We start from the raw sequence: 27,391 nt of genomic DNA on the forward strand, positions 1-27,391 counted from the left end.
TTGTGAAAAGACAGTGGGGAGAAAAGTTTTTGGGTAGAGGGGGAAAAGACGGTAACAAGTGGGGGAAGGGAAAAGGGTAGCCAGCGGGAGGAAGACAAGGTTTTGCAAAAAGACAGTGGGCAGAAAAGAAAGACGGTGGAGAAAGAAAAGAGATCACGGTGCGATCTCGGCTCACAGCAACCTCCACCTCCCAGGCTTAAATGATTCTCCTGCCTTAGCCTTCCAAGTAGCTGGGACTACAGGCACGCGCCACTATGCCCAGCTAATTTTTCTTTTGTATTGTTAGTAGAGACAGGTCGGGCTAGTCTTTAACTCCTGACCTCAACTGATCCACCTGCCTCAGCCTCCCAAAGTGCTGGGATTACAAGCATGAGCCACTGTGCCCGGCCGAGCTTCCCTTTTCTTTCCATTTCTTGGTATTTGGAAAGTGAGCAGCCATGGAACAGCCGGTGTTTTCAGCTGGTGCAAACCCAGCTGGTATGCTCTTAAGGCTTCCAGCTGAAGGAAGTGTCCACCCTGCAGTCTCGCTGCCATCCCACCACCTTCCAGAAGCAGGACACCAGCTGTGTGTGCTCTTGGCCCATGGTGAGCCTGTGCTCTGGTGCTCGTCTTGCCAGTTTTCCCACCCCTTGTTTCGGGTGAGGTCACCGCCCGGCTGGCATGGGAAGGAGGATGGGAAATGGTCACCACTGTGGTTTGTTGCAGAGTGAGTTTGGTGGCTGCCCTGCTTGGGCCCAGCTCCCATGTTTCTCCCGCTTGGCTGCAGCTCCAGCCCTGCCCTGTCCCCCATAGCTTCCTGCGCAGCCCCACACCACAGCCTTCCCAGCACCCAGAAGCAGCACAAACCCCACAGAACTCCAATGTCCCCTCCCCTAGGCCTTTACACACACCTGGTAAGCCGGGCATGGGACCGACAGCTCCATCGTGTGAGCTGTACACGGCCTGGCGGGTTGAGGTGCTAGGTCACCCCTCACCTTTACAAGGCCTCAGGTCGTACCATTCGTGCGAGCTCTGGGGCCCTCAGAGCCCCAGCTCCCCACCTGAGGGTCTAGGGCTGTGGCCTCACCCGCCCATAGTCCTGAAGTGACCCCAGCTCTGTCATGAGTCCAGCTGGCTCCAGCCAGGTGAGCAGCAGCTGTACCGGGACACGCTGAAGCAGCTGTCCAAGCGCATCAAGCCCCTGCACCGTGTGGTCAACAAGATCGAGAAGAACGAAGGTGGACTGCGGCCAGGGTGGGGGCCAGTGCCCTGGGGATGCCACCGGGCTCATGTCTTACGGTCCCTTCTGCTGTTCCAGACAGAGAAAAGGGCCTGAGCAAGATGAAGAGCCTTCTGGACATTGTGACAGACCTCTCCAAGCAGTGAGTTTTGCCCACAGCCAACGTAGGGTCCACAAGGGCGTGGGTCGCCCAGCCATGGATGGGCATTTGGTGATGATGTGGGTTTAGCAAAGGCCCCAGGCAGCTCTTTGGGCCCTGGACAGAGGCCTCCAAGGCTCCACTCTTGTGTGTGCTGGGGCTTTGAGCCCAGGCTTCATCTTGGCCAGTGCCCAGCCTTTGCCCTACTCCTCACCACTGCTGTGGCCCTCATGCTGGCCCATCACAGCCAGGTCTCATCCAGGCAGTAGTTGGGGGCCCAGCTTGCAGTGGCCTGACCATCAGCTGGCCGTGATGGGCCTGAGCATGACCTGGAGCTCTGCCCCTGACTTGCTCGGGCAGCACCTCAGAACTGCATGGGCGTTGGCCTATACCTCCCTCTCACCTAAACTCAGGCTGTCCCCCCACCCCCATCTAGAAGTGTCTCTCTGTTCTGCTTGTCCGGATAGAATGCCAGTCACTATTGCGTGGTTCTCCAGGCCTTTCTTGAGTTGATTCTTCGTTAGGATTATAGGACTGAGCAAGACAGGGACTAGCCTAGGTGCAACTGAGGCCTTCCCAGCCTGTTCAGGGGCCTGGCCACGGTCCCTTCTCTTGACCCATTGCGTCACTGCCAACAGGGATGGGCACTTCTGGGGGTGAGGGCCGCCTGCCTAGACGCTGGGTCTGGGAACAGCTGGTCAGCTGGAGGGAGCTCCTGCAGAGGTTTCTGAGGGCCGAGGCCCAGCGGCAGTGGTTGGGATCCCAGATCCAAGCCTGAGACCTGCCATGTCTCCCAGCCCTCCAGCACGGAGCTCAACCCAGGTCCCCTATCTCTGCAGGTCCCCTGAAGACCTTGCCAAAGTGTGACATCACCCTGGAGAAACTCAAGAATGACATGGCGGTGGTGAGTGGGATGCTGGGGACCCCTGGGGGAACCGGGGCTCCCCCAAGAGCTCCTGGGAGCACCACTGGAGGGGCCTTCACAGTCAGGCTGGGTGGGGGCTGGGCCTGACCTGAGACCCTGCCCACCAGGCCTCTTCCAGGCCAGGTTCACTGTGCTGGGTGGGAACATGGGAGAAGTCACCCTCTGTTTGCGGCCCCCATGGGTCACAGGGGGCAGGGACTCTGGGGAGGACAAGGCTGTGGGAGTGGGGGGTTATACCCAGGATCGGCCAACATTGTCTGCACAAGGGTGGAGGCTCTGAGAGAGGCCTTGGGAATCTGGCTGTGAGTGAAGACTGGCCTGGGGTGGGAAGGCTCCCTAAACGGAGAACCCTCAGGTCCCCGGCTTCTGACCGTGCCCATCCTACCTCCAGCCCACTGCCCCTGGTGCCGCTGACCAAACAGCAGTACCTATGCCAGCAGCTCCTGGATGCTGTCCTGGCCAACATCCACTCACCCTCTTCAACCATTCCCTGTACCGCACATTCACTCCAGCCATGACTGCCATCCACGACCCACTCATCATGTACATCCAGCTGGGCTGGGCTTCGCAGAGGGCAGCTGGCCAGCCCTGGGCCATGTATATCCAATGTGGTCGCCATGCTGCCTCCTCAAGGCCCTGGTGGTATGCACCCGGAAGCACAGGCTTGAGGACAACCAGCGGCAGAGCATCCCCAGCATGCTCCAGGGCTTGGTGGCCAGGCTAGACCCCAAGTGCATGATAAACCTGGACCCTTCTCGCTGCAGCGACAGTGCCACCATCTGCGTGATCTGCTGGGCGAGTGTCCAGGAGGGCCAGGCTGGCGCAGGAGAGCAACCCCCGACCGCATCCCCAGGCCTCTGCTGTCCAAGCCGGAGGGCACAGTGCCCAGACCCCATCCTGTGTTCATGTCCCGGCAGGCTGTCTGCTCTGTCTTCACATACACCCAGCCCAGGACAGACTGGCCATTGCCTCTGCCCCCACCCCCAGAGCCCACACACCCTCACCTCCCAACACAGATGCAGCTCTGCTTGCGTGGGGCCCTAGGGAGGTAGAAGGCAGGACCTGTGGGCACCCATCGATGCAGGTCACTGTGGGCTTCAGGTCTGGAAGTCCAAGAGTCAGAGAGACATCCAGGCTTTACCACAAGCCTGACCAGAACCTCCCGGGGTGTTCCGGAGCAGGGCTGTGAGGCGGGGCAGGCCAGGGCTTGTCTGGGTCACACGTACAGCCTTGTGTGTTGCAGATGACAAGGACCTCCCAAGTGTGCCACCATGTGCCCACCGACTACCATACCCAGAGTCCACTGTGGATGGACCGGCAGTGGCTGTACAGTGGCAGACCCAGAGGAGCTGTCTGGGGGCCCGGGGCGGGCAGCGGTCATTCTGGAAAACCAGGCTTCCAGTGCTGCAGGGACAGCCTCTGTGCCCCTCCCCGGCTCAGGCCCCTTCCTCCCTTCTTCTGACTCCCCCTGTGTGGGCAGGAGCGGGTGTTCCAATGGTCACCTGAGAGATAGGGGTCTCCGCTCTTCTTCTGTGTCCCTTTGCCCCTTCATCTTGTGTCAGGTCAGCTGTCCAGGGTGGCTGTGTTCAGTGGCTGAGGGGTGAGAAAGCCTGTGGCTCAAGGACAGACCCTGCTTTTCCCAGAGGCCACCAGGGAGCTCAGCGGAGCTGACAGGTCCTACCAGTAGCTTGGGCACACAAGGCCCCATCTGGGTGATGTGGCTCCAGAGAGTCATGTTGGGAGGGGTCAGTCTCCCTGAGCCCAGAGCTGGCACACAGCAGAGCCAGGGCTGGGTCCCCAAGGTTGTCAGAGGCAAAGCCCTGGGCTCCAAATCCCGTTCAGATTCAGTTCTTCACTGATGATGAGACTCTGGGAGGAGAGCCCGACGGCCAGGCAGGCAGTGTGCAGGGCTCCTCCTGGTGCTTCAGCCAGTCCTGGGGCTGCCACTTCCCAGAGCACTGCCGGGTGTGCAGGGCGTGGGTGCAGCACCGGCTGCCTCAGGCTCATGCGCACTGTTCTTTTGCAGGCACCAACCCCTTCCTCAGGTCGATGCACCACTGCGTGACCTCCAGGCGGCCGCGGCTCCCGGACAAGCACTCGGTTACCACCTTGCTCAACACCTGTGCCCGGAGCATCCACAAGGCCTGCCTCTCGGCTGCCTAGCCAGGACTGCAGGGATGGCCCGCAGCCTCATCGGGGCCAAGGACGCCTGCCTCCTCTCAGACACTTCTAGGTGTTGGCGTCCATGGGGAGCCTGGAGTTAGGTTAGCTTTCCTCCTTTTCTATCCTGCCCTGGGGATCTGCCAAATGAAATCCCACACTTGTACAGACTGAGACGGGCGCGGTGGAGCAGGCTGCTCGCCGTGGCCTGTCCAGGGTCCGGGTCCGTCTCAGCAGCATGAGGGTGCGCTCAGGGTGTTGTTAGAGCGTCTTGTGTGTCCTCGACACACCCCTGCTCCTTTCTATAGGAGAACACGTAGAGGACATAGGAAACCCTTCAAACACACATCGGATTCTCTGCTCACAGTTTTGGGTTCAGGCTGTGCTGCTTTGGGCAGGTGGGGCACCCCCCAGGGAAGCCCCTAAGTCCAGGGCACAGGCTGCCTATCGGAGGGAGAGCTGGCCCATGGCTGCTGCCAGCTCCCCACCACCAGCTGGGCCTCAGCCCTCACGGCATTCCTGCTGAGCACTGTGGGGCCCCCAGGGAGCAGGGGCATGAGGGATCTTGCTGCCGGCACCCGTGTCACTCGTGTGAGGGCTGTGTCCCCATTGTGAAGGATGAAGAGCGAGGCCCTCACAACCCACGTCCTCAGAACACTACGCGCTGCACCACCCAGAGAGAGTGGGCCTGGCGGTGGGTGGGGCCATGCAGTGAGCACCTCCCTATGTTGCCCGCTACCCTAGGCACTGGCCAGCAGCCCTTTGGTGACAAGAGTCCCCCCTTTTTATGCATACTAGCCCATCATCTGTGATTGTTATACTCTTGTTATTCCTGTGTTTGTCAGGACTTGTCACTGTGTCCCCCGCTCCATGAAACTGGGCCTACTGTCCTGTTAGGATGCTGTAAGCCCCTGGGCGTCGGCTGTCCTCTGACACACTGTCCCATTCCTGGTTCATCCCCCAGCTTCCTGGCAAAGTTCCTGCTCCCTGAAGCAGGAAGAGGCTGAGGTTAATGCCAACGAAGGGGGGCCGTGGGCCTGGGAAGACTGTGTGGCTGGCTGAGGGTGGGCACTAAGCTGGCCACCCCACCCCCGACAGTGGACATGGCTGTGCCGTGGTGGAGGGGGTGGTGCGGGCATGGCCATGGCACTCGAGACAGCCCTCCGAGGAGGAGGGCGAGCCAGGCTGGACCCCCTGTCTGTGGTGCTGTGTCAGGGCAGGAGAGGACAGCCTCTTGCCCCCAGGAGTGTGCAGTCTGGGCAAGAGATAGAGTGATCATTTGTTTGGAACGCAGCTCCAGCCCAGCCAGGGGACCAGAAAAGCCCTCCTGCTTCCAGGGAGGATGTGCACGGCTCTGCCAATGCCTCTTTCCCAGGGCCGCTGGTAGGTCCCAGGATGAGTAAGACTGGGCTGCTCAGGAAGGTCCCTGCAGACAGCGGGGGCTGGACTAGGGGCCAAGGGCTGGGACTGGGAAGGGACGCGATGCCTGATAGCCAGTGAGGAACCAGGCATACAACTTGGAAATAAACAAGCTTTATTTTCAGTTTCAACAGGTAAGGCGATACCTACTTCATCATGTGCTTTTATGTAAATGCCAAATAGCAAAATAACAGCTAGAAAATAAACAGTTTGTCAGTTTGGAGATCAAGTACTTTATCTATCTTGAGTGCCATCTATTTTGGAATTTGGAATTCAGCCAGGCCTAAAAGTAGTGGAAGTATCAGGAAATGCTATAGAGAGCCAGTCTCCAGCTGCAGGTTGGTGGGCCTGGCACTGACCAGATGCGGGTGGCTCAAAGCACTGAGCGATGCAGGCGCCGTTTCTGCATTGCCTGCAGCCTCTTCTGCCTCTTGGCAAAGTTGTTCTTCGGGGTCTGCTTCAGTGCGGGCAGGATGGCACGCTCCGCCACAGGTGGGCTCAGAAGCAGGCTGGGGGCAGGTAGAAGGACTGTCACCGTGAGTGGGGCCTGCATGACCCTCACGGGAGCCCAGAGAGGCCTCAGCGTGTTCTGCTTCTGCGCTGCCACCCTCCCTTCCCCACTCCCTCCCTGGGGCCCAGGCCGCAGGGCTGCCCCACTGTCCCTATGCCTGTGGGACTTACCATTTCTTGGAGAGGCTCTTGGTGGAGACCTTGGGGAAATGCATGGTTTCTTGGTCGCTGGGTGAAGGAAGAGTCAGCAGTGAGCTGTGGATAGGCCCCCAGGGATGGGGCAGGGGTGCACGAGGCACTCACCTGGGAAAGCTAGCTTCCTCTGGGGCCCCCTGGGGCCTCTGACTCCCTTCCAGGAGGGACTTGAGGTGCTGCAGCTGAAAGGCAGGGGCAGGGGCATGGTGGGGCCTATGGCGGCACCAGACTGCCCAGGACCACCCCCACCACCCAGGGCCTCACCTCTTGGGTCTGCAGGAGGTTGGTATTCCACAGCTCGCGGATGAGCACTTCGCACTGCCTAAGTGTGGTGGGCTTTCGCAGGGGAAGGGGCAGGATCACTGGGGGGTGTGCCCCCGTCCCCATCTGCCTGCCCTGGTGCTGGCTGCTCCTCATACAGGCAGCTCCTGCGTTAGAAGCTTCTGCTTTCTCCTTTCTGAAACAGTCATTGCAGCAGCCAGAGGTGACCTGCCTAGGTGCATCTAACCACCCAACCAGCATACCTCCCCAGGCAGCGCCCAGGCCAATGTAGGGAAGAGGGCCTGGCTCCCCTCTCCCACTGAGCAGGGTGCTCTGGGCACCAGGTGGGGGTCTCTGGGACTGGGGCCTGTCCCTTTCTCCCCTCTGAAGGTGTCCTAAGGGTCAGATGGGCTTCAATGGGTGACCAGCTAGCTGCCAGGCTGCTCTTGGTCGTGACCCCACATCCAGTGGGGCATCTTGCTCCAGGCCTGGTCTCCGGATGTGCAGACGCAGGACCCTGTCCTGCTGGTTGCACTGCTGAAAGTGTGCACTCTGTAGCATCCCAGGGCAGTCCCAGAAACTCAGGGATCACCAGAACCTGGTCCTGCTCTGACCCGCTGGCCTTGTGCCCTCCAAAGGCAGGCTGTGGCCACGGGCAGCAGGAATGCAACTCACTTTTCTTGGTAAGAATATTACTTCACTTTTCTCTGAGGAAGTGGTTTAGGTGCTGCTACTGGCCCACCTTGTGGGCTCAGGTCAGCACAGGTACTCTGCAGGACCCCCAGGGGAGGGGGGGAAGACAGTGCCCACCGATGGGTAGAGCGTGGCCGTCATCTGCTATCATGAGCCCTGGAGACAGGCCCCTGGAGCTAGGGGCAGAGCAGTTGGCTGACTGCAGGGCATGAGCCTAGTAAATGTAGTCATGGGGCCCTTAGGGTGCAGGCAAGACTTACCTGGCCTGCCCTTGCACCCCCGGAACACCCAAGCCTTACCTGGCCTGCCCTTGTACCCCAGGAACCTTGTCCAGCTTGCTGTTGTGAAGTCGGGGCTCCTCTTCCAGGTCCGCCTTCTGGGGGATGTCGGCTTTCGAATCTTGCTTGTTGAAGGAGCCGGGCTGGGGCCTGGCCTTGCCTTGAGAGTTGGCCGCAAGTCAGACCCTACAAGGCCAGTCACTGCAGGCACCAACAGTCACTGCCCAAGTTTTCCAGGATCAGCTGTGTGTACCCAAGAAGCCCCTGCTCCTGCCTGTTTCCTCCTCTGTAAAGGGAAGCCTGCCTTGGAGGGTTCTGGGGGGAATCAATGAGGTTCTGAGGGTGAAGCCCATGGGTGATGCCTGTGAACATTCTAGAACAATCAAGATAGTGGAAGCTGGCCCCATTTTGGGTAAAATGAAACTGCATGAGAGGCTTGGGACCCAGCCTGCATGGGTTTCCTCGGCAAGGACAAGACCCGTCTAGCGCCTGGGCCCATCACAGGAATGGTGGGGGTTAGGGCTGGGCTGAAGAAAATGCCCGGCTTCACAGAGTGGGGAAAAGAGGTTCTTTGCTCCCGGCTCACTCTGCAGAAGGTGCCATGAGCCCAGGGCTCCATGGGCAGTGCCATCCCTCCTGTGTCCTGCCTGCTTGTGACGGGGACACAGCCAAGCAGGGCTTCTGCTGGGCAGCCAGGGTACGTGCTCCCTAGAAGGCCACCCGGGGAGGCCGCTCCTGCCTGCTTGCTGCCCCGCCCTGGGGTGCCTGCTGTGAGGCCTTACTGCCCTGTGACTGGTCCCTGGTCCTGCCCACGCCCCCTTAATCCCCTCCCGGTGGCTTCAGCTTGCAGGGCTCTTTTCAGCTGCACCTTCACCCCCAAATCCTGGAGCTTGGCCCAGCAGAGGGCGCCTGGTCAGCACCCCTAGAGGCCACCCAGGCTGGGGTCCCCGTGGGGCAGTCACCCCTGTGAGCACATGGACACTAGCCTGCTCACCTGAATTAGAGATGGACTTGACAGACTGGAAGCTTGACGTGGAGAGGCTGTCTGCAGGAGAGCGCACAGTGTCGGCGCCACTGCCTGCAAGATGCCCATGCTTGCCTCCTGGCCTGTGTGTCCATGAGGAGCCCTCCTTCAGCCTGGCAGGGCTGGGTCCCCTCGGCTCTACCCACCCTCAGTTGATTCAGAACCAGCGAGAGCCTAAGGGAGCAGAGGCCCCGGAAAGGTGGTTTCCTGAGGGGCCATCTGGAAAGCAGGAGGGCTTGGGACACGTGGAACAGCAGGTCCCAAGGGAGGGCATGGCCTCTTCCCGGGTCCTGTCAGGGTCCCCGGCACTGCAGGGCTGGGGCTGCTGACTTGGGCCACACTTTGCCCAGAACAGCTCACTGGAGTTGCCACAGCGCCTAGGGAAGGGCCCTCCCTCGACCCCATTCTCCATGTCTCCCTGGGAAGGGAGAGCCCTAAGCACTGCCCCAGCTGCGATGTTCCCAGGCTGGCTCCATCCACCAGTCAGATGTCCTCCTGATGTCAGCCCCGGCCCCAGAGATAACGGGAAGTGAGCTCGAGACCACAACCCAGAATCCTGGGCTGGGTGGGGGCCGCTGTCAGGATGGGGAAGTGCCTTGGACAAGTGGCAAGGAAACAGGACTCTGCTTCCTCCCTTTGTCCCCATGGTTGCTGCCCAGATGGCAGGAAGGGATCCCTGGATGGAGTGTGTCCAGAGCCCCTGGGGCCCCCAGCATGTCAGGACTCAGAGCCACGGGGCTGGAATCCTGGGCCTGGCCACAGCAGCAATCTGAGGCAAAGACCCAGCAGGGCAGGGGCTGTCCCAGGGGTTCCTTCCCATTTCAGCTCTACTTGGAGGAGGGAGGGTCTGGGAAGCACCCTGTGCCCACCTCCCCACTGCAATGACCTCAGGCCCTGGGCTTACTGAGAGCAGCAGGTGCTGTGCTTGGCTGCATAACATCGTCCAGCCACGGCTAGAGGTAGCGGCATCTGTCCAGGTCCCCCAGAACCTGTCCCCACTGGGTTGGCATACAGGGGCCAGTGCAGCCAGGTGGGCAAGGACAGTCTGGAGGGACTCCCCTGGGTGGCAAGAGCATCCCATCAGGCGCTGAAGGGCCCAATTCTCACCTTTCTTCTGTGATGTCTGATTCATTATGAGCTTGTAATGGAGATCTGAAAGCAAGCACACGCTCTCCTCAGCACTTGTGAAACCACAGCCATTCTGAGAGAAGAAGCCTGGCCTGTCCTCTCCCAGCTGCTGAGCCCGAGAGTCCTGGCTCCCCACTGGCTGATTGGGCCCTGCCCCGTGGATCCCGCTCTCCACCACGCCTTTGCGGTGGGCGGCAGGCCAGGAATGGCCCAGCCTGTTCCGTAGGCAGAGCCCACCCGGCATATCGGCCTCATCCATCTGAGATGACTGGAGGGCGTCCACACTACCAGGCAGGACCTGGGTTTTAGGGGTACAGAGGTGAACTCCGGAACCCCTGGCTATGGCGGTGTTATGATCCCGTGGGCATCAGGGACTTGGGCCGGGGGGCTCAAGAAGACATGAGGAACGCGGCGTCCTGAGGCTCAAGAAGACATGGGGAAGGGGGGTCCTGACAAAACAGACGCCTGGTGATGGGATACTCGGCACTTAGGTAAGGCAGCACCAGGGAACGGGGCGGGAAAGGAGGCCGCGGGCACTGGTGCCCTTGCTGGAGCCCTCCTGAAGCAGGAGCGAGGAGCGGAGCCACATCCCACATCCTGGCGGGCCCTCCTTCTGCTCGGGGCAGGAGGGGTGGGGGAGGAGGGAGGGAGAAGGGGCGTGGGGGTGAGGAGCAGCTGAGGGTGCAGTTGGGAAGGCCCCATGGGAGGACAGTATGGGCACAGGCGAAGCGGGGACGGGGTGGGGGTCGGGGGGATGCCTGCTCCTGATCCGATGTGTTTAGCTGGAATAAATTCACTGAGCTGCGCACTCGCACTTGTGCACGTTTCCCTGTATAAAGTTTTTGTTTGTTTGTTTTTGTTTTTTTGAGACGGAGTCTCTGTCGCCCAGGCTGGAGTGCAGTGGCAAGATCTCCCCTCACTGCAAGCTCCGCCTCCTGGCTTCACGCCATTCTCCTGCCTCAGCCTCTCGAGTAGCTGGGACTACAGGCGCCCGCCACCACGCCCAGCTAATTTTTTTGTATTTTCAGTAGAGACGGGATTTCACCGTGTTAGCCAGGATGGTCTCGATCTCCTGACCTCGTGATCCGCCCGCCTCGGCCTCCCAAAGTGCTGGAATTACAGGCGTGAGCCGCCGCGCCCAGCCCCCTCTATAAAGTTTTTAACAGAGGTGTGTCGGACCCTTCCTGGAGAGGAGAGGACTGGGGGAGTCAGCATCTGAAATGATGCTGCCCCATGAGACAAGCAGACAGGGTCGGCACTGCCCGGGGGCCACGCGGGTCTCCCTCTGGAAGAAGGGGACAGCTCAGAGTGGCAGGACCCAGGGCGGGCTTGCTGTCCTGTGTTCCCCCTCAGCCCAGGCGTGTGCTGGAGTTCATGGCTGTGTTTCTGTGCTGCGGGAGCGGCAGTGTTGAGTGTGCCTGGGGAGGCAGGGCCGGCCTAGGGCCCCGCGCCGGCTCACCCCTGTTCTCCCGCTTCAGGTGCTCGATCTCCTCATGGAGCTTGGCCAGCATCTCCGAGTGCTGCTGCTGCAGGAACTGCAGGCTCTTCTCCAGGTCCAGGTTCCGTTTCTGCGGGTCGCTCTGCCTTAGCTGCGGGCTCTGCGGCCTAAAGGACTGGACGCCCACAGAGGGGCGCTGGCGCCGGCAGCCCAGAGTCGGCGAGCTGGGGGGCCGCGTCCCAGCCGCCACCCCCGCACCGCTCATATCGCCGTCGCCAGGTACCCTCCTGCTGCCACTGCACCCCAGCTCAGTGGCCAGGCCGCCCTAGCCTGGCGCCCCGTCACCATGGAAACCGGGCGACGGAGGGCGCGAGGCGGTTGGCGGGGGGCGGGGCCTGTCGCTGGCTCTTCCTGGGTGAGTAGTGATTTACAAGGCATCCAGGGCTGGGCGCGGAGGCTCACGCCTGTAATCCCCGAGCTTTGGGAGGCCGAGGCGGACGGATCACTTGAGGTCAGGAGTTCGTGACCAGCCTGGCCAACATGGGGAAACCCCGACTGTACTAAAAATAACAAAATTTAGCCAGGCGTAGTGGCAGGAGCCAGTAATCCCAGCTATTCGGGAGGCTGAGGCAGGAGAATAGCTTGAACCGGGAGGCAGAGGTTGCAGTGAGCCGAGATCACACCGCTGCACTCCAACCTGGGCGACAGAGACTCTATCTAAAAATAATAATAATAATAATAATAATAAAAGGCATCCAGGCATCCTTTCCAGCCTGGATGGAAAGTGAGACCCCGTCTCTATAAAAATTAAAACAGAAAAAACCCGGGCATGGTGGCTTGCGCCTGTAGTCCCAACTACTCGGGAGGCTGAGGCGGGAGGACTGCTGGAACCCCAGAGGTCGAGGCTGCAGTGAGCTATGATGGCACCACTGAACTCCAGCCTAAGTGACAGAGTGAGATGCTGCCTAAAAATAAGAGGCCGGGCGCAGTGGCTCACGCCTGTAATCCCAGCTACTCTGGAGGCTGAGGCAGGAGAATCACTTGAACCCAGGAGGTGGAGGTTGCAGTGAGCCAAGATCACGCCATTGCACTCCAGCCTGGGCGACAGGGTGAGACTCCATCTCAAAAAATAATTAATTAATTAATTAATTTAAAAATAATAAAAATAAAAAGAAGTAAGTCTTTTTTTTTTTTTTTTTTTTTTTTTTACAAGGCCTGCCCTCAAAGAAAAAAAAAAAAATCACAGCCAGACCAATCGTAATTTTGCCAGATACCAACAAACCTGGAGGAAGGGAACGTAGCTAACCCCAGCCTGCTCTGGCTCCCCTTCCCCACATCTTACTGCCACATCAATGGGGCTCCTGTATAATAACAGGGGATACAAGTGAAAGAACTGCTCATCTCAGAGCTTATTCGAGAAATCTCTAGGAAACCGTAAAGACAACAGGGAGACAAAAACTAAGACACTAGAGGAGGTTTAAGGCTCTGACACCTCCGGTTAACAAACAGCACACATGGCCCAACCCCTAACCAGACCTACATAAAACTTCACACAGAAAGTCCATTTACCTCTTACTGGTTGAGCACGACCAGCCCTCAACAAAAACGTGCAAGGCATAATAAAAAAAAACACAGTTTGAAGACACAGCAAACATCTGAGCCAGACTTAAATAGGCAGAGATGTTGGAATTATCAGACCAAGAAATGGAATACAACTATGATTAATACGCTAAGTGCGCTAATGGAAAAAGTAGACAACATGAGATTACAGACTGATAATGGGAACAGAGAGGTAGACATTCTAAGAAATAATCTAAAGAAAATGTGAAGGCCAGGCAGGGTGGCTCATGTCTGTAATCCCAGCACTTTGGGAGGCCGAGTTGGGCACATCATTTGAGGTCAGGAGCTCAAGACCAGCCTGGCCAACATGGTGATACCCCATCTCTACTAAAAAATACAAAAATTAGCTAGCGTGGTGGCATGCACCTGTAATTCCAGCTACTTGGGAGGCTAAGGTGGGAGGATCACTTGAATCCAGGAGGTGGAGGTTGCAGTGAGCTGAGATCATGCCACTGCCCTCAAGCCTGGGCAACAGAGTAAGACACCATCTCAAAAAAAAAAAAAAAAAAAAGAAGAAGAAGAAGAAAAGAAAGAAAATGCGAGAAGTTGGCCGGGCACAGTGCCTCACACCTCTAATCCCAACACCTTAGGAGGCCAAGGTGGGCGAATCACTTGAGGTCAGGAGTTCAAGACCAGCCTGGGCAACATGGTGAAAACCCATCTCTACTAAAAATACAAAAATTACTGGGAGACCGAGGTGGGCGGATCACGAGGTCAGGAGATCGAGACCATCTTGGCTAACATGGTGAAACCCCGTCTCTACTAAAAATACAAAAAATTAGCCGGGCATGGTGGCGGGCGCCTGTGGTCCCAGCTACTCCGGAAGCTGAGGCAGGAGAATGGCGTGAACCTGGGAGGCGGAGCTTGCAGTGAACCAAGATCGTGCCACTGCACCCCAGCCTGGGCGACAGAACAAGACTCCATCTCAAAAAAAAAAAAAAAAAAAAAAATGGCAGACATGGTGGTGCATGTCTGTAATCCCAGCTACTCAGGCGGCCGAGGCCGAAGAATTGCTTGAAGTCAGGAGGTGAAGTTTCCAGCAAGCTGAGATCCTGCCACTGCACTCCATTCCGAGCAACAGAGTGAGACTCTGTCTCAAAAAACAAAAAGAAAATGTAAGAAGTGAAAAACACAAGAGAAATGAAAAGTCAGGTGCATGCCTGATGCCTGTAATCCCAGTACTTTGAGAGGCCAAAGCAGGAGCATCTCTTGAGCCCAAGAGTTGAAGACCAGCCTGGGCAATATAGCCAGACCCTGTCTCCACAAAAAACTAAAAAATTCACCTGCATGGTGGTGCACACCTGCAGTCCCAGCTACTGAGAAGGCTGAGATGCAGCGAGGCGTGATTGCACCACTGCACTCCAGCTTGGGCAACAGAGAGAGATCTTGTTTCAAAAAAAGAAGGAAAATGATATAGGAAATTTGGATCTAAAAAAAGGGAAGTGCATTAGAGAAGGAATAAATTAAGATAAAATATAATCTTGTATTATTATTTTTAACAGATGACAGGTTGTTCAAAAAAATTATAGCAACATGTTTTCAGTAATTATGGTTTATGGATAGCTGGAATGAATGGCAGCAATATTATTGCTGGGAAGGAGGATACCCTGAGTGGAGAGAAATTCATCCAGGCAGGAGTGCAGTGGCGCAATTATAGCTCACTTGCAGCCTGGAACTCCTGTGCTCAAGCCATCCTCCTGCCTCAGCTTCCCTAGTAACTGGGATTACAGGCACACACCACCATGCCTGGCTAATTTTTTTTTTTTGTCTTGCTATGTTGCCTAGACTGGTCTCAAACTCCTGGGCTGAGGCAATCTTCCTGCCTCAGCCTCCAGAAGTGTTGAAATTACAGGTATGAGCCACTGTGCCTGGTATATGGTTGCTTTTGAATGTCCTAGTCCTAAACATCTGGTTCCCAAGAAGGAGAAAAGAAAAATGAAGGCAGTAGGAGGTGCCGATCCATAAAAACCTCCTGGAAGGTGTCCCCAGAGAGGTGGTGAGGGTTGAGGAGGGAGGTTGCAAACATAGCAGTGGAGATTGCAGCAGTGGCTGCCTGCCTCTTTGTCTGCATTTTCACAATCAATAGCAGCCATCATCAATCAGAGCACAGATCCCCAGTATATGGAGGATGGGGCTCTTATTGCCCACTCTGGTTCCTGCAAGCTACAGGGAAGCTACTCCAGAAATGCATGCATGGCTGCTTGCACCACCAATTTAAATGATTTTTTCTGAAAACACCCTTACAGACCTGCCAGGAAATAATGTGTAGCCAGATATGAGTGCATCCAGTGGCCCAGACAAGTTGACATGTAGAATTAACCATCACAAGTCTATCCCTTGTCAACCTGGCACCCATACACATCTCCTTAAACCATACTTACTCTCCAAATAAACACAATAACCAAGTGTTATTGTGTTAGCAGTGGAAGGTGTCCGAGTTAATAGTGTTAGCAGTGGAAGGTGTCCAAGTCACTGGCAGTGAATCCGGATGGGTCTTCAGCAACCACAACTCTTGGCTCCTCAGAAGAAGGAATTCGACTGAGGGGCATAAGGCAGAAAAAGAGACGAAGCAAGTTTCAGAGCAGGAGTGGGAGTGTATTTTAAAAGGCTTTAAAACAGGAAAGAAAGGAAAGTACGCTTGGAAGAGACCTAAGTGGGCACATGAAAGTCAAGTGTGGTGTTTAACCTTGATCCTAGGACTTTCTAGACTGGCCCCTTTCCCATGATCCTTCCCTTAGGGTGGGCTGCCCACATGTACAGTACCCTCCTTACCCTTAGGAGTTGAGCACATGCAGTGTGTTTAGGAAACTGTATGCATGCCCATCTGAGGTTTTTGGGTGGGGTGCCCCCCAAAGGTCATACTGCACCACTTTGTCTCTTAATGCACATGCCTGGGAAGTTGCTTCTCCCTGGAATCTGCATTCAATTAACACTTTAGTGAAATAGGTGTGGCCCATCAGGAAATGGCCTCTCCCTGGCGCCAGCTGCCAATTTATCACTTTTATTATTTATTTATTTAGTTTTTGAGAAGGAGTCTCTGTCACCCAGGCTGGAGTACAGTGGTGCGATCTCGGCTTACTGCAACCTCTACATCCCAGGTTCAAGCGATTTTCCTGCCTCGGCCTCCCAAGTAACTGAGATTAGAGGCATGCGCCACCACACTAGCTAATTTTTGTATTTTTAGTAGAGATGGGATTTCACCATGTTGGCCAGGCTGGTCTCAAACTCCTGACGTCGTCATCTTCCCGCCTCAGCCTCCCAAAGTGCTGGGATTACAGGCATGAGCCACCGCACCCCGCCATTTATTAGCTTTTTGTCTTCTTTTATGGAAGTCTCCTTGTATCTTTTACCTATTTTTTTAATAAGCTATATTTCAATTGCTTACTAAATGTCATGTTATGTAGGAAATACATTATAAGATTTTTCTCCAGTTGTTTTTAATCTCCTCTATTTTGATATGTGTATGTACACATGGACAGATTTATATTGTCAGTTCTCTTTTTTCCTGTGTGGTTTCATTCAATGCTTTCTTTTTTCTTAAATTTTTTCAAACCAAGATTAGGTTATGTTTGCCTACTTTTTATTTTAGCAGCTTTAAAAATTCCTGGAGTGGTTTCATATTGTTTTTACGTCTATCTGTTTAATGTACGACAACTTATTCCAGTGCGTGGTATGAGTTAAGTCTCCAATTAGACTTCTTTCCTGAATTAAATAGATGACTTTCCATGTACTCTTTGGTAAGAAAGCCTATCCCTTACATGGCTTTAGGATGCTTCGCTATGAAATGTTAAATCATGTTTCTATTTTAAGATCATTGTGCTCAGCGGTTTATCTGTGAATTCTAGAGTCTGTGCAGCTTTCTATGAACACTTTGTTTCATACATAGCATTTCACAGGGAGCGTCCACAACTCTGCTTCCTTTTTTCCCCCTAATCTCAACTGTTCCTTTCTCCAGACGAACTTTGAAATTATTTTGTCAAATTGCAAAGAAAATCCTTTTGGGATTGGAATTAGATATTTTTAACCCTTATATTCAATTGAAAAAACCATATTTCTGTAAACTAGTAGATAGATTTAAAAATTGGTTAAAAATCATTACATACTGCTGTGCATTTGTAAAGTGTATGTATTTTTTTAAGTAGAGGTTTCACAAATGTAAGGATTATTCCTAACATTCTGTTTTCCTAATGATGGTGTAAATATAATTTTTTGGTTTTATTTCTAATTATTTCTGGTATTTAGGAAACTATTGATTTTTAAAATATTTATCTTCAAATTTTTTTCTGTCTAAGCAGATGCTCACATGAGTAGCAAGATGCTAGTTTCACCAGAGGACAGACAAACATACTCAGTTTCATGAGTAGAGTGGGCCAGGGATGGCAGATCTGCTGTTGGGAAGCTGTGCACACCCAGTGAGACTTCTCCCTTCACGGACCTTGGCTTACAGGAAGAGGGAGGAGATATATGCAGGAGTTAGTGGTAGAGCCAAATCTTCATTAGTGCCTTTCAGTAAAAGCAAGATGTGGCTGGTCTCCTTGGCTTTGAGCCATGAAAACAGAAAAAAATCTGTTTGATACTCTATTACATAGCATCACAGACAGACACAAGCATGAACATATACACATTATTTCATAATAAACTTTTCTCCATAGTTCTAATAGCACACACACACACACATTAGTCCACTAGATACTAGATTGAGAGGTTTCCTCCTGCCACTGTTATCTAGTTTTCTGAATATTATGTAAATATAATCATGACCAACACTGGACTGGATTTCGTCAACTCCTCCTTCCTCCCTCACCTTCCACAGTTAATCCGTCAACAAGTCCCACTGACTCTTCTTCCAAACATACCCTGACCTCTCGCTTTCTCTCTCACACCCCTACCATCCATTCCCACACAACAGGTAGGAGGATCTTGTAAAATATAAATCAGATCTTGTGAGTCATCACTGAAAACCTTCCGATGACTTCCCATTGGCCTTAGAAAAAGATCAGACTCACTGTGGACGCTCCAGCACGTGAGGTCTTGCCCTCCCTGGTCTCTTTTGCCTCATCTGGATCCACTCTCTTTGAAGGTCTCAGCCACCAAGCTCCATCTACTTGGCCTGTACAGTTCCTCAAACAAGATGAACTCCTTGCAGCCTCAGCGTTTGCTTCAACTATTCCCTCTACCTAGAAATGTGACCCATTGGAACTTCTGACCAGCTTCTTCCCGATGTTAGAACCTCAAATTAAAAGGCACCTCCTCAAAGAGGCCTTCCCTGACTATTCTCATCATAAGGAACTATTTATTCACTCCATTCCATCCACCCATTCTCTGGGTAGTTCTTGTCACTTTCTGGTTTTTTAAATTGTCTGTGTGTTGTCTGTCTACCCCTCAGCAGAATGCAGGCTCCGTGAAGGGAAGACTTTGTCCTTGACTGTATCCCCAGTGCCTAGAAGAACATTTTGCGTGTAGGAGGGCCTCAGTAATAATGCTCAATAAATGAATGGGTTCCTGATCATTTGGAGCCAGTGATACTTCTTTAGCCTGAAAACTACAATCCTCAGATCTTTTTCTCTCTTTTGCAGACTTCATGAACTGTTAACAATGGCCCCATTACCTGTCCTATTCCACTCTTGGATGCTGCCACAATTTGTATTATCTGACACTGATTCAGGGAAAGAGGTGCTGTTGAAGAGGAGTGGGGTGAAAACTGAGGATAAAGGGGTGGCTTCAGCTGCCACGAATACAACTCTCAGTAAAGGAGATAACTGCTGGCTTTCTGATGGATGAGCCAGACTTTTGGCAGAAGTGGGTGGCAACATTTTTCTACCTTACTCCTGCTTGCCCTGGAACCTCTTAAAGCCTGGAATTGGAATGGTCATGACCTTGTTGATGACTTTTGATGGCCAGTGACTGATAATTCTTGCACAGGTTGGCAAACTGCTGATAGGCATTTCTTGTTCCCAGTGCCAAAAAATAACTTTATGTATTGTGACTTTATAACTTTTTTGTGCTTAAATGGAAGTATGACCATGAAGTTTGGGTAGAGATAAGGTTTCATCATAGCCTAAAAGCCCACAGGCATTGCTGGCAATACAACAAAGGTGAAACTGAAGTAGTTTTATTCTCAGCTCATAGCATTCAACGTCAGTTTTAGAGAAATGTGTTTTAACATATTCCTCAGTCTTTTCTTCACTTAGTCAACATGACTTCTATAAGTAATGCACAAATAGCATGTACCCAGTAAATAAAATCATAGTTGAAAATTATCGACCAGCATGACCAACATGGAGAAAACCCATCTCTACTAAAAGTACAAAAATTAGTTGGGTGTGGTGGTGCATGTCTGTAATTTCAGCTACTCGGGAGGCTGAGACAGGAGAATCGCTTGAACCCGGGATACAGAGGTTGCATGAGCTGAGATCTCACCATTGCACTCCAGCCTGGGCAACAAGAGTAAAACTCCATCTCAAAAAAGAAAAAAGAAAATTATCAATTATCCTTCCAAGTCAAGGCCACTTGATACGGACTTCTGTCTTCTAATCTATGAGACAGGCATAATAATGATAGTATCTAATCCAAAGGCGGTTGCTGTGCTCGAATTAAAAAACTCTGGAAAGAACCCGACACAAAACAAGTGCTCATTGATGTAGACTGAGGTTGAGACTACTTTTATTTTCTTCTGTCTTTAAAATGTTATGTGCAAAATGCCAGGGCTCATGAGAGGTATATTTACTAAGGGGAAGTTACTGCTTTTTTAAAAAACTATATGTATATCATACCTGATGTTGCCTGAGTGTGGCTAGGGGTGGGTGCATGTTTCTGCACACGGGTGTGAGCAATGAGGAACAGACAGAGACACCTTAGGGAATGGTCCAGCTGATGGGTCCAGGGGAGCCCATAGAGGGCACTGCCTTTGTAGGCATCCAGGACCCAGCTTTAATCCATAGCAGATACATGCAGTCATGCAGGTTTGATTTTTGTTGGTCCATGGAGGATTTGTCAGGATCTCAGGGGAAAGCCAGAGGTAGAAGGCATCTAACATTTTGAGCATTTATTGCTTGGAAACCTGTGTGCTACACACTATAAATGCTATTTCATTTAACCCTAACAACTCCCATACACTGCCTGTTTGTAAGAAGTGGAGAAAACTTAGGCTCATAGACTGTTCAAATGACTTGAAGCTCACCCAATGCTATTAAGGGATTGAATCACATTTGAACTCAGGTACATATGATTTCAAACCCTCATTCTTTCTACTACATGGCACAGCCTTCCTCACAGGCTGACATGCACTAAGCAATTTAATTTAGGAGACTGGGAAGTAAACCAGAAAGCCATGCATTATTTCACAATATGTTTCAAACCTTTCCAGTGGGTGGAATTCTTAAATCTGCCATTTTGGATATTCAGTTATGATTTAAAAATTACTCGAGAAGTAAAATTTCCAATCAGAAGAAAATCCACCTAGTCTGGAGGGATCATTCTGAGTTTATTGGATTCTGCCTGGCTAAATCTCTCTGTCTGTGTTGGGTGTTCCTCTCATGCAGGTCGGCTACTGCTCTGACCAGCTAGGGTCTGGGGAAGGCAGCACCGGGCACCAAGGCACAAACTTCCTTTCTTGTCCTTGCTCCTTTTCCTCTGTTGCTGGTGGGTCTACTCTGTGTGCCCTTTTGCTGAACTGGGAGTGGTAAAATCTACCTGTGTTGGGACTTGCAGTAGAATGGACAGAACTAGTAATTTCGCCTGTTCTGGCCTGCGGCTACTTTGGCCTCCACTTCCTCCACTTGGTCTAGCCTGATTGACCAGAGGTCCACAGAAGTGCTCGGGCCAGAGCTCCAGCTTAGTAATGGTGATGACTTGCTTTGCTTTGCCTCCTGAGCTTGCTCCGTTGTGGATCCTTGACAGGGAGAGGGAAGTGAAATATTCCTAAATCTCAGCCAAAATAACAGCACATCACTTTAATCTCCTAATTGTCCCGAACATTCTGTGTGTGACTGCCAGATTCCGTATCTTCCTCTCCTGGACACAGTTAGATAAACACTGCCAAATCCTTGGTGTTAGATTCCCTAACTAAACTCCATGTAAACCAAAATTCCTTCTGCTAAAACACCATCTTCGGACAAAATGACAGCATTCCAGTATTTTTTTACATCTGCCCAATTCTGATGAAACTGATGAGGCTGCATTTCAATGGCAATCTTGCCTTCATTGGACTTCATAATTTCTCCAGTTTTTTAGCCCAAAACGTGAAGACCCTCTCTTTCTGTGGTGTATATCTCTAAATCGCTAATTTATTCATTCATTAGGTATTGTTCTTATATTTCCAATCACAGAGCTTAATCTTATTTCCAAGTTTGGGGCACCTAAATTTAGCCCATTTATGTCTGACTTTGTTAAGTAGATTTGCTGCTCCACTATTCTAGAGACACATGGATTCATCTAAATGGAAAATTTAACAAACTTTTTTTTTTTTTGAGATGGAGTCTCACCCTGTCACTCAGGCCAGAGTGCAGTAGTGCCATCTCTGCTCACCGCAACCTCCGCCTCCCTGATTCAAGTGATTCTCCTGCCTCAGCCTCCTGAGTAGCTGGGATTACAGACATGCGCCACCATGGCTGGCTAATTTTTGTATTTTTAGTAGAGACGGGGCTTCACCATATTGGCCAGGCTGGTCTCAAACTCCTGACTTCATGATCCACCTGCTTTGGCCTCCCAAAGTGCTGGGATTACAGGCGTAAGCCACCACGCCCGGCCAACAAACTTATTTTTGAGCAGACTGGTTGTACTAAATGATTACATATGGCAGGAGTCTGGGGAAAATTTTTACTTATCTCTATTCCAGGAACATCTACTGCAAATGCCATAATAGACTATCGTTCTTGTATTATCTGAGCTATTTGAATTATCTCAATAAAGCTGTTTCTGTTTTTCTTGACTCAGGAAATACAGAATTCTAATGACTGAACTGGGAAGGTAAGGGTTGGGTTTAGAAAGAATAAGATAGACTTGACAGCTTCCAAAATTACTTGATAATCCATTATTATCCAGTGACTACCTGCATAATAATATAATTTCCATACAAAGTTAAACTTAAAGAGTCCTTTGAGGTTCAATTTCTACACACTTGAATATACCACAATACAAAACTTTAGTTGTTATGAGTAGACAAAATAAAACTCAACTTAAATTTATTTAACTGAAAAAGCAGAGAAATTATTCCCGAAACCAGCAGGCTTTCTCTTTAAGGCTATTTTTCTTTCTCACTGAACAGCAGCATCTACTGTGAGGTGCACAGGCAGGGAATAGCTCTAAGTTTCTGATAGAAGGGGCCAGTGGTTCATGGTTCAGGAAAGAACGGTTAGTCTGGAAATTCTCTAATTTAGAGAAACGTAAAGGGGAGGCATCTGAACTGAAATTCTCTAAAGTGCTGCTTCCTTATGGCTTACACCGTTCTCGTGTTTATTCATCAGTATGTATCAACAGCCCTTTGGACTGAGAATTTATGCTGATAAATGCTTTCTCCTCCTCCCCTACATTCTTCTTTTTTTCTTCTTCCATTCCTCCTCCTTTTCTTTCTTCTTCTTCTTTTTCTCCTCCTCTTCCTTCTCTTCTTCCTATTCTTTTCATTCTCCTCCTCCCCTTCCTTCTCCACCTCTTTTTGCTGCTTAGGATATAGTTAGACAGTTTGAGCTAGAAAGGATTCTAGGATTGCTATCACCATGATATGTGTTGGTATTAAAGATAAGACGTATATGGATCTAAGTAATGTCTTCAGTGCCAAGATATTAGAAGTTTTGATATCCATCTTAAACATCTTTGCAGCACTATTAGTTATTTTTTATGTGACAACAGTTTTGGTGATAGGAACGTGTGCTTTCTGGGAGGAAATTATGAAAGGTGTTAAGTACAGGGAGGTTTAAGTTATAAGAAACAACATAAAAGCATACTTCTTTTTTTTTTTTTTTTTTTTTTTTTTTGAGAGGGAGTCTCAGTCTTTCACCCAGGCTGGAGTGCAGTGGCACTATCTTGGCTCACTGCAACCTCTGCCTCCTGGGTTCAAGTGCTTCTCCTGTCTCAGCCTCCCAAGTAGCTGAGAATACAGGCACACGCCACCACCCCCAGCTAATTTTTGTATTTTTAGTAGAGGCGGGGTTTTGCTATGTTGGTCAGGCCGGTCTTGAATTCCTGACCTCAGGTGATCCATCCGTCTTGGCTTCCCAAAGTGCTGGGATTACAGCATGAGCCACCGCAACGGCCAAAAGCATACATTTACGCTGGGCTTGAGATGTCACACTTTGCCTACTCCCATTATTCTAATGTCCACTTTAAGGTTATTAAAATGTCCTAAGATGATTCAAGACAGACCAGTCTACATCTTCACTTTATTATCCCCAAGCCCTCAGAGATGCCACAGCTACTGAGAAAAGGTCACCTAACACTTCAGAATCAGAAAGTTCTGCAAAAGGCAAGGGCTCTTCTAAAAAGAGACCACATTGCAACTGCTTCCCGTACATGCCCGTCAACTAATGTGATCACAGAAGTGTTTTAGAAACAGCTTTTATCTTACTTGGTTTTCTCCTCATCAAAGGTTTTCAATTTAGTTTTTAGACATTTTAATTTTTCTTGAAAAAGAATCCCCCATTTTATAATTGAATCCTGGCTCTGTCATTTGCCAGTTCTGTGGTGTTCTGCAAATAACCTGTGTGTTTCCTGCCCCTGCCAATGGTGCCTATGAGACTTCTGTTTCAATGAAATGAACGTATGTGGACAACTTCATCACTGGGTTGCCGGGCGGGCCGCGAACCGGGTCTGCGCGCGAGCCGGGCTGTGGGCGCGGACAGGGCCGAGGGCGCCCGGGAGCCGTGTCAGGCGGCGGCGAGGAGCGGGCGCGCCGGGCACGGGGAGCTGTCGGCGGCCGCTCGCTGCGGGGACACCCCGGTGGATAGGCTCTCGCCACCAGGCGCACGGCGTAGGGGGCCTCGTAGGCGGCGGCGGCGGCCTTCTCTCACGCGCCCCCCGAGCCAGCGCCCTTCTCCCGCGCCCGTCTCGCTTCTCCGGTCGGCCCAGACCATCCGCTTCCACCGCGCCCCCAGCCCACCTGGTGGCACCAGCCCAGGCCGCCGCCCCCGCGGCGGTTCCCGGAGCTCGTCCGGGACGCTCGCCGGGCGGCGGGGGCTCGGCGGCCACCGCTGCCTCGGGCGAGCGATGGCGGGAGGCTGTGTGTGGGCGCTGTGAGCAGGGGTGCCGGCGGGGCTGCAGCGGAGGCACTTTGGAAGAATGACTCTGGAGTCCATCATGGCGTGCTGCCTGAGCGAGGAGGCCAAGGAAACCCGGCGGATCAACGACGAGATCGAGCGGCAGCTCCGCACGGACAGGCGGGACGCCCGCCGGGAGCTCAAGCTGCTGCTGCTCGGGACAGGAGACAGTGGCAAGAGTACGTTTATCAAGCAGCTGAGAATCATCCATGGGTCAAGATACTCTGACGAAGATAAAAGGGGCTTCACCAAGCTGGCGTATCAGAACATCTTCACGGCCAGGCAGGCCATGAACAGCCATGGACACACTCAAGTTCCCGTACAAGTATGAGCACAATAAGGCTCATGCACCATTAGTTTGAGAAGTTGATGTGGAGAAGGTGTCTGCTTTTGAGAATCCATATGTAGATGCAATGAAGAGTTTATGGAATGATCCTGGAATCAGGAATGCTATGATAGACGACGAGAATATCAATTATCTGACTCTACTACATACTATCTTAATGACTTGGACCGCGTAGCTGACCCTGCCTACCTGCCTACTCAACAAGATGTGCTTAGAGTTCGAGTCCCCACCACAGGGATCATCGAATACCCCTTTCACTTACAAAGTGCCATTTTCAGAATGGTCGATGTAGGGGGCCAAAGGTCAGAGAGAAGAAAATGGATACACTGCTTTGAAAATGTCACCTTTATCATGTTTCTAGTAGCGCTTAGTGAATATGATCAAGTTCTGGTGGAGTCAGACAGTGAGAACCGAATGGAGGAAAGCAAGGCTCTCTTTAGAACTATTATCACATATCCCTGGTCCCAGAACTCCTCGGTTATTCTGCTCTTGAACAAGAAAGATCTTCCAGAGGAGAAAATCATGTATTCCCATCTAGTCGACTACTTCACAGAATGTGATGGACCCCAGAGAGATGCCCAGGCAGCCCGAGAATTCATTCTGAAGATGTTCCTGGACCTGAACCCAGACAGTGACAAAATTATCTACTCCCACTTCACATGCGCCACAGACACCGAGAATATCCGCTTTGTCTTTGCTGCCGTCAAGGACACCATCCTCCAGTTGAACCTGAAGGACTACAATCTGGTCTAATTATGCCTCCTAGACACCCGCCCTGCCCTGCCCTGGTGGGCTATTGAAGATGCACAAGAGGGACTGTATTTCTGTGGAAAACAATTTGCATAATACTAATTTATTGCCGTCCTGGACTCTGTGTGAGCGTGTCCACAGAGTTTGTAGTAAATATTACGATTTTGTTTAAACTATTCAGAGGAAAAACAGAGGATGCTGAAGTACAGTTCCAGCACATTTCCTTTCTGTCTTTTTTTTGGCAAAACCTCGTGACTCAATGTATTTTAAATTCTCAGTCATGCACTCACAAAGATAAGACTTGTTTCTTTCTCTCTCTCTCTCTCTTTTTCTTTTCTATGGAGCAAAACAAAGCTGATTTCCCTTTTTTTTTCCCCCCTAATTCATACCTCCCTCCTGATTTTTTCCCCAGGTTACAATGGCCTTTATCCTAGTTCCATTCTTGGTCAAGTTTTTCTCTCAAATGATACAGTCAGGACACATCGTTCGATTTAAGCCATCATCAGCTTAATGTAAGTTTGTAGTTTTTGCTGAAGGATTATATGTATTAATACTATGGTTTTAAATGTGTTGCTCTGGATACACACATAGTTTCTTTTTTAATAGAATATACTGTCTTGTCTCACTTTGGACTGGGACAATGGATGCCTGTCTAACAGTTAAGTGTCGTTTTTTTTTTTTTTTTTTGAGACGGAGTCTCGCTCTGTCGCCCAGGCTGGAGTGCAGTGGCGCGATCTCGGCTCACTGCAAGCTCCGCCTCCCGGGTTCACGCCATTCTCCTGCCTCAGCCTCTCCGAGTAGCTGGGACTACAGGCGGCCGCCACCACGCCCGGCTAATTTTTTGTATTTTTAGTAGAGACAGGATTTCACCGTGGTCTCGATCTCCTGACCTCGTGATCCGCCCGTCTCGGCCTCCCAAAGTGCTGGGATTACAAGCGTGAGCCACCGCGCCCGGCCTACCCAGAATCTTTTTATAGGTTCTTCTTAATTTTTTTTTGTTGTTGTTCAAGCTTTTCCTCTCCTTTTTTTCCTTAGTGTTTGGGCCACAATTTTAAAATGACTTTTATTATGGGTAGGTGTTGCCAAAGCTGGCTTTTTGTCAAATAAAATGAATAAGAACTTAAAAAACAAAAGCTGGTATCTTAAAATGTGAGAGAGTAAGACTGTGAAGCCCAAAATGACTGGCTGAGAATGAATCAGAAACGCCAATTGCCAAACTGTTGTAACTGTAAATTTGATTCTCACGGTCCATTCTTTTCTTTGTCCTTAAGATGACGTTGTTAGTGTTCATGTCCCATGTTCAGTGTCCAAACCGGTAATGTAAAAAGTATCCTGTGTGGTTTAACAGGAAATCTGTTTATGTCTCTTTATTTGAAACCAGTTTTACTCTCAATGGTTCTTTCAGTTCAATTAAGTCTGCCAGGAACATTGGTTGATAGTATTATTCTGACACCTTTAATTTCCAAAATCTGAAGTTCCTGCTAGTTGACCACCTTCAAGATCTTCTTGAACTGGTAACTGATTAGGTTGAACTTACGGAAGATTTGTGGACTTAAAAGTAACCTCTCAGTGTTCTATAGAACATGTATTTGTGTAACTGAACCTACCAGGAGAAATGTTTGGAATTCTATATGTGCAATTTTTCAACAAATGCAAAAAAAATACAGCACATGTATTGACAAGCTTCTGTCAAGCAGCTTGAGTTGAAATTTGATTTAAGAAAATAAATCATGATTGTTTAAAGCTGCTGGGATGTTAGAATTAGGCCATGATACTGGTCTCATTTTAACTATAGTGGTATTTGGCACTAGTCTAAACTTCCATATAAATCACTCTTTTGGAACAAAAAAGAGGGGAGGGAGAAAAATCACGGCCTGTTAGATGAGTACCAAAGCCACCAAACAGTAATGAGATGTTCTCATTCTTGATTCTCCCAGCCTCAAACAACGCAGGTTACTTTTTTTTTCCCTTGCTCAGAAAGCACCTGTAATTTAACAAACAGACTGCCTGTAGGTATAGTGCAATTACAAATACTCT

The 27,391-nt window shown here is 51.2% G+C and overlaps 1 protein-coding gene, 1 long non-coding RNA gene and 2 pseudogenes across 4 annotated transcripts; 3 read left to right on the forward strand and 1 right to left on the reverse strand.

Moving 5' to 3' along the window:
* Positions 1-316: 316 nt before the first annotated feature.
* Positions 317-4,619, forward strand: LOC129471901 (mediator of RNA polymerase II transcription subunit 15-like; annotated as a pseudogene).
* A 1,341-nt stretch (positions 4,620-5,960) lies between these two features.
* Positions 5,961-12,627, reverse strand: LOC129471899 (coiled-coil domain-containing protein 74B-like). Of its 3 annotated transcripts, XM_063631261.1 has the most exons (9): positions 11,411-12,612; positions 9,931-9,975; positions 9,728-9,821; positions 8,794-8,906; positions 7,821-7,959; positions 6,832-7,024; positions 6,676-6,749; positions 6,544-6,600; positions 5,961-6,371 (listed from the first exon to the last, which is right to left on the reverse strand). In XM_063631261.1, exons 1-9 carry the CDS (start codon positions 11,652-11,654, stop codon positions 6,236-6,238), a joined length of 1,095 nt encoding a protein of 364 aa, XP_063487331.1. In that variant the 5' UTR covers positions 11,655-12,612; the 3' UTR covers positions 5,961-6,235. The 3 variants fall into 3 exon arrangements, with proteins under 3 accessions (XP_063487331.1, XP_063487332.1, XP_055116980.1); XM_063631262.1 differs by lacking the exon at positions 6,676-6,749 and having other exon boundaries at positions 6,544-6,572; positions 11,411-12,627; XM_055261005.2 differs by lacking the exon at positions 9,728-9,821 and having other exon boundaries at positions 8,794-8,844; positions 11,411-12,603.
* A 3,806-nt stretch (positions 12,628-16,433) lies between these two features.
* On the forward strand, positions 16,434-19,266 carry LOC134735594 (uncharacterized). The gene is made up of 2 exons (XR_010118822.1): positions 16,434-18,335; positions 18,586-19,266. It is a non-coding gene; the product is annotated as an uncharacterized lncRNA (long non-coding RNA).
* Positions 19,267-24,178: 4,912 nt separating this feature from the next.
* Positions 24,179-26,033, forward strand: LOC129471897 (guanine nucleotide-binding protein G(q) subunit alpha-like; annotated as a pseudogene).
* The last annotated feature ends 1,358 nt before the right edge of the window (positions 26,034-27,391 follow it).

The sequence above is a fragment of the Symphalangus syndactylus genome, chromosome 22 (assembly GCF_028878055.3).
Source record: "Symphalangus syndactylus isolate Jambi chromosome 22, NHGRI_mSymSyn1-v2.1_pri, whole genome shotgun sequence".
Taxonomy (NCBI): Eukaryota; Metazoa; Chordata; class Mammalia; order Primates; family Hylobatidae; genus Symphalangus; species Symphalangus syndactylus.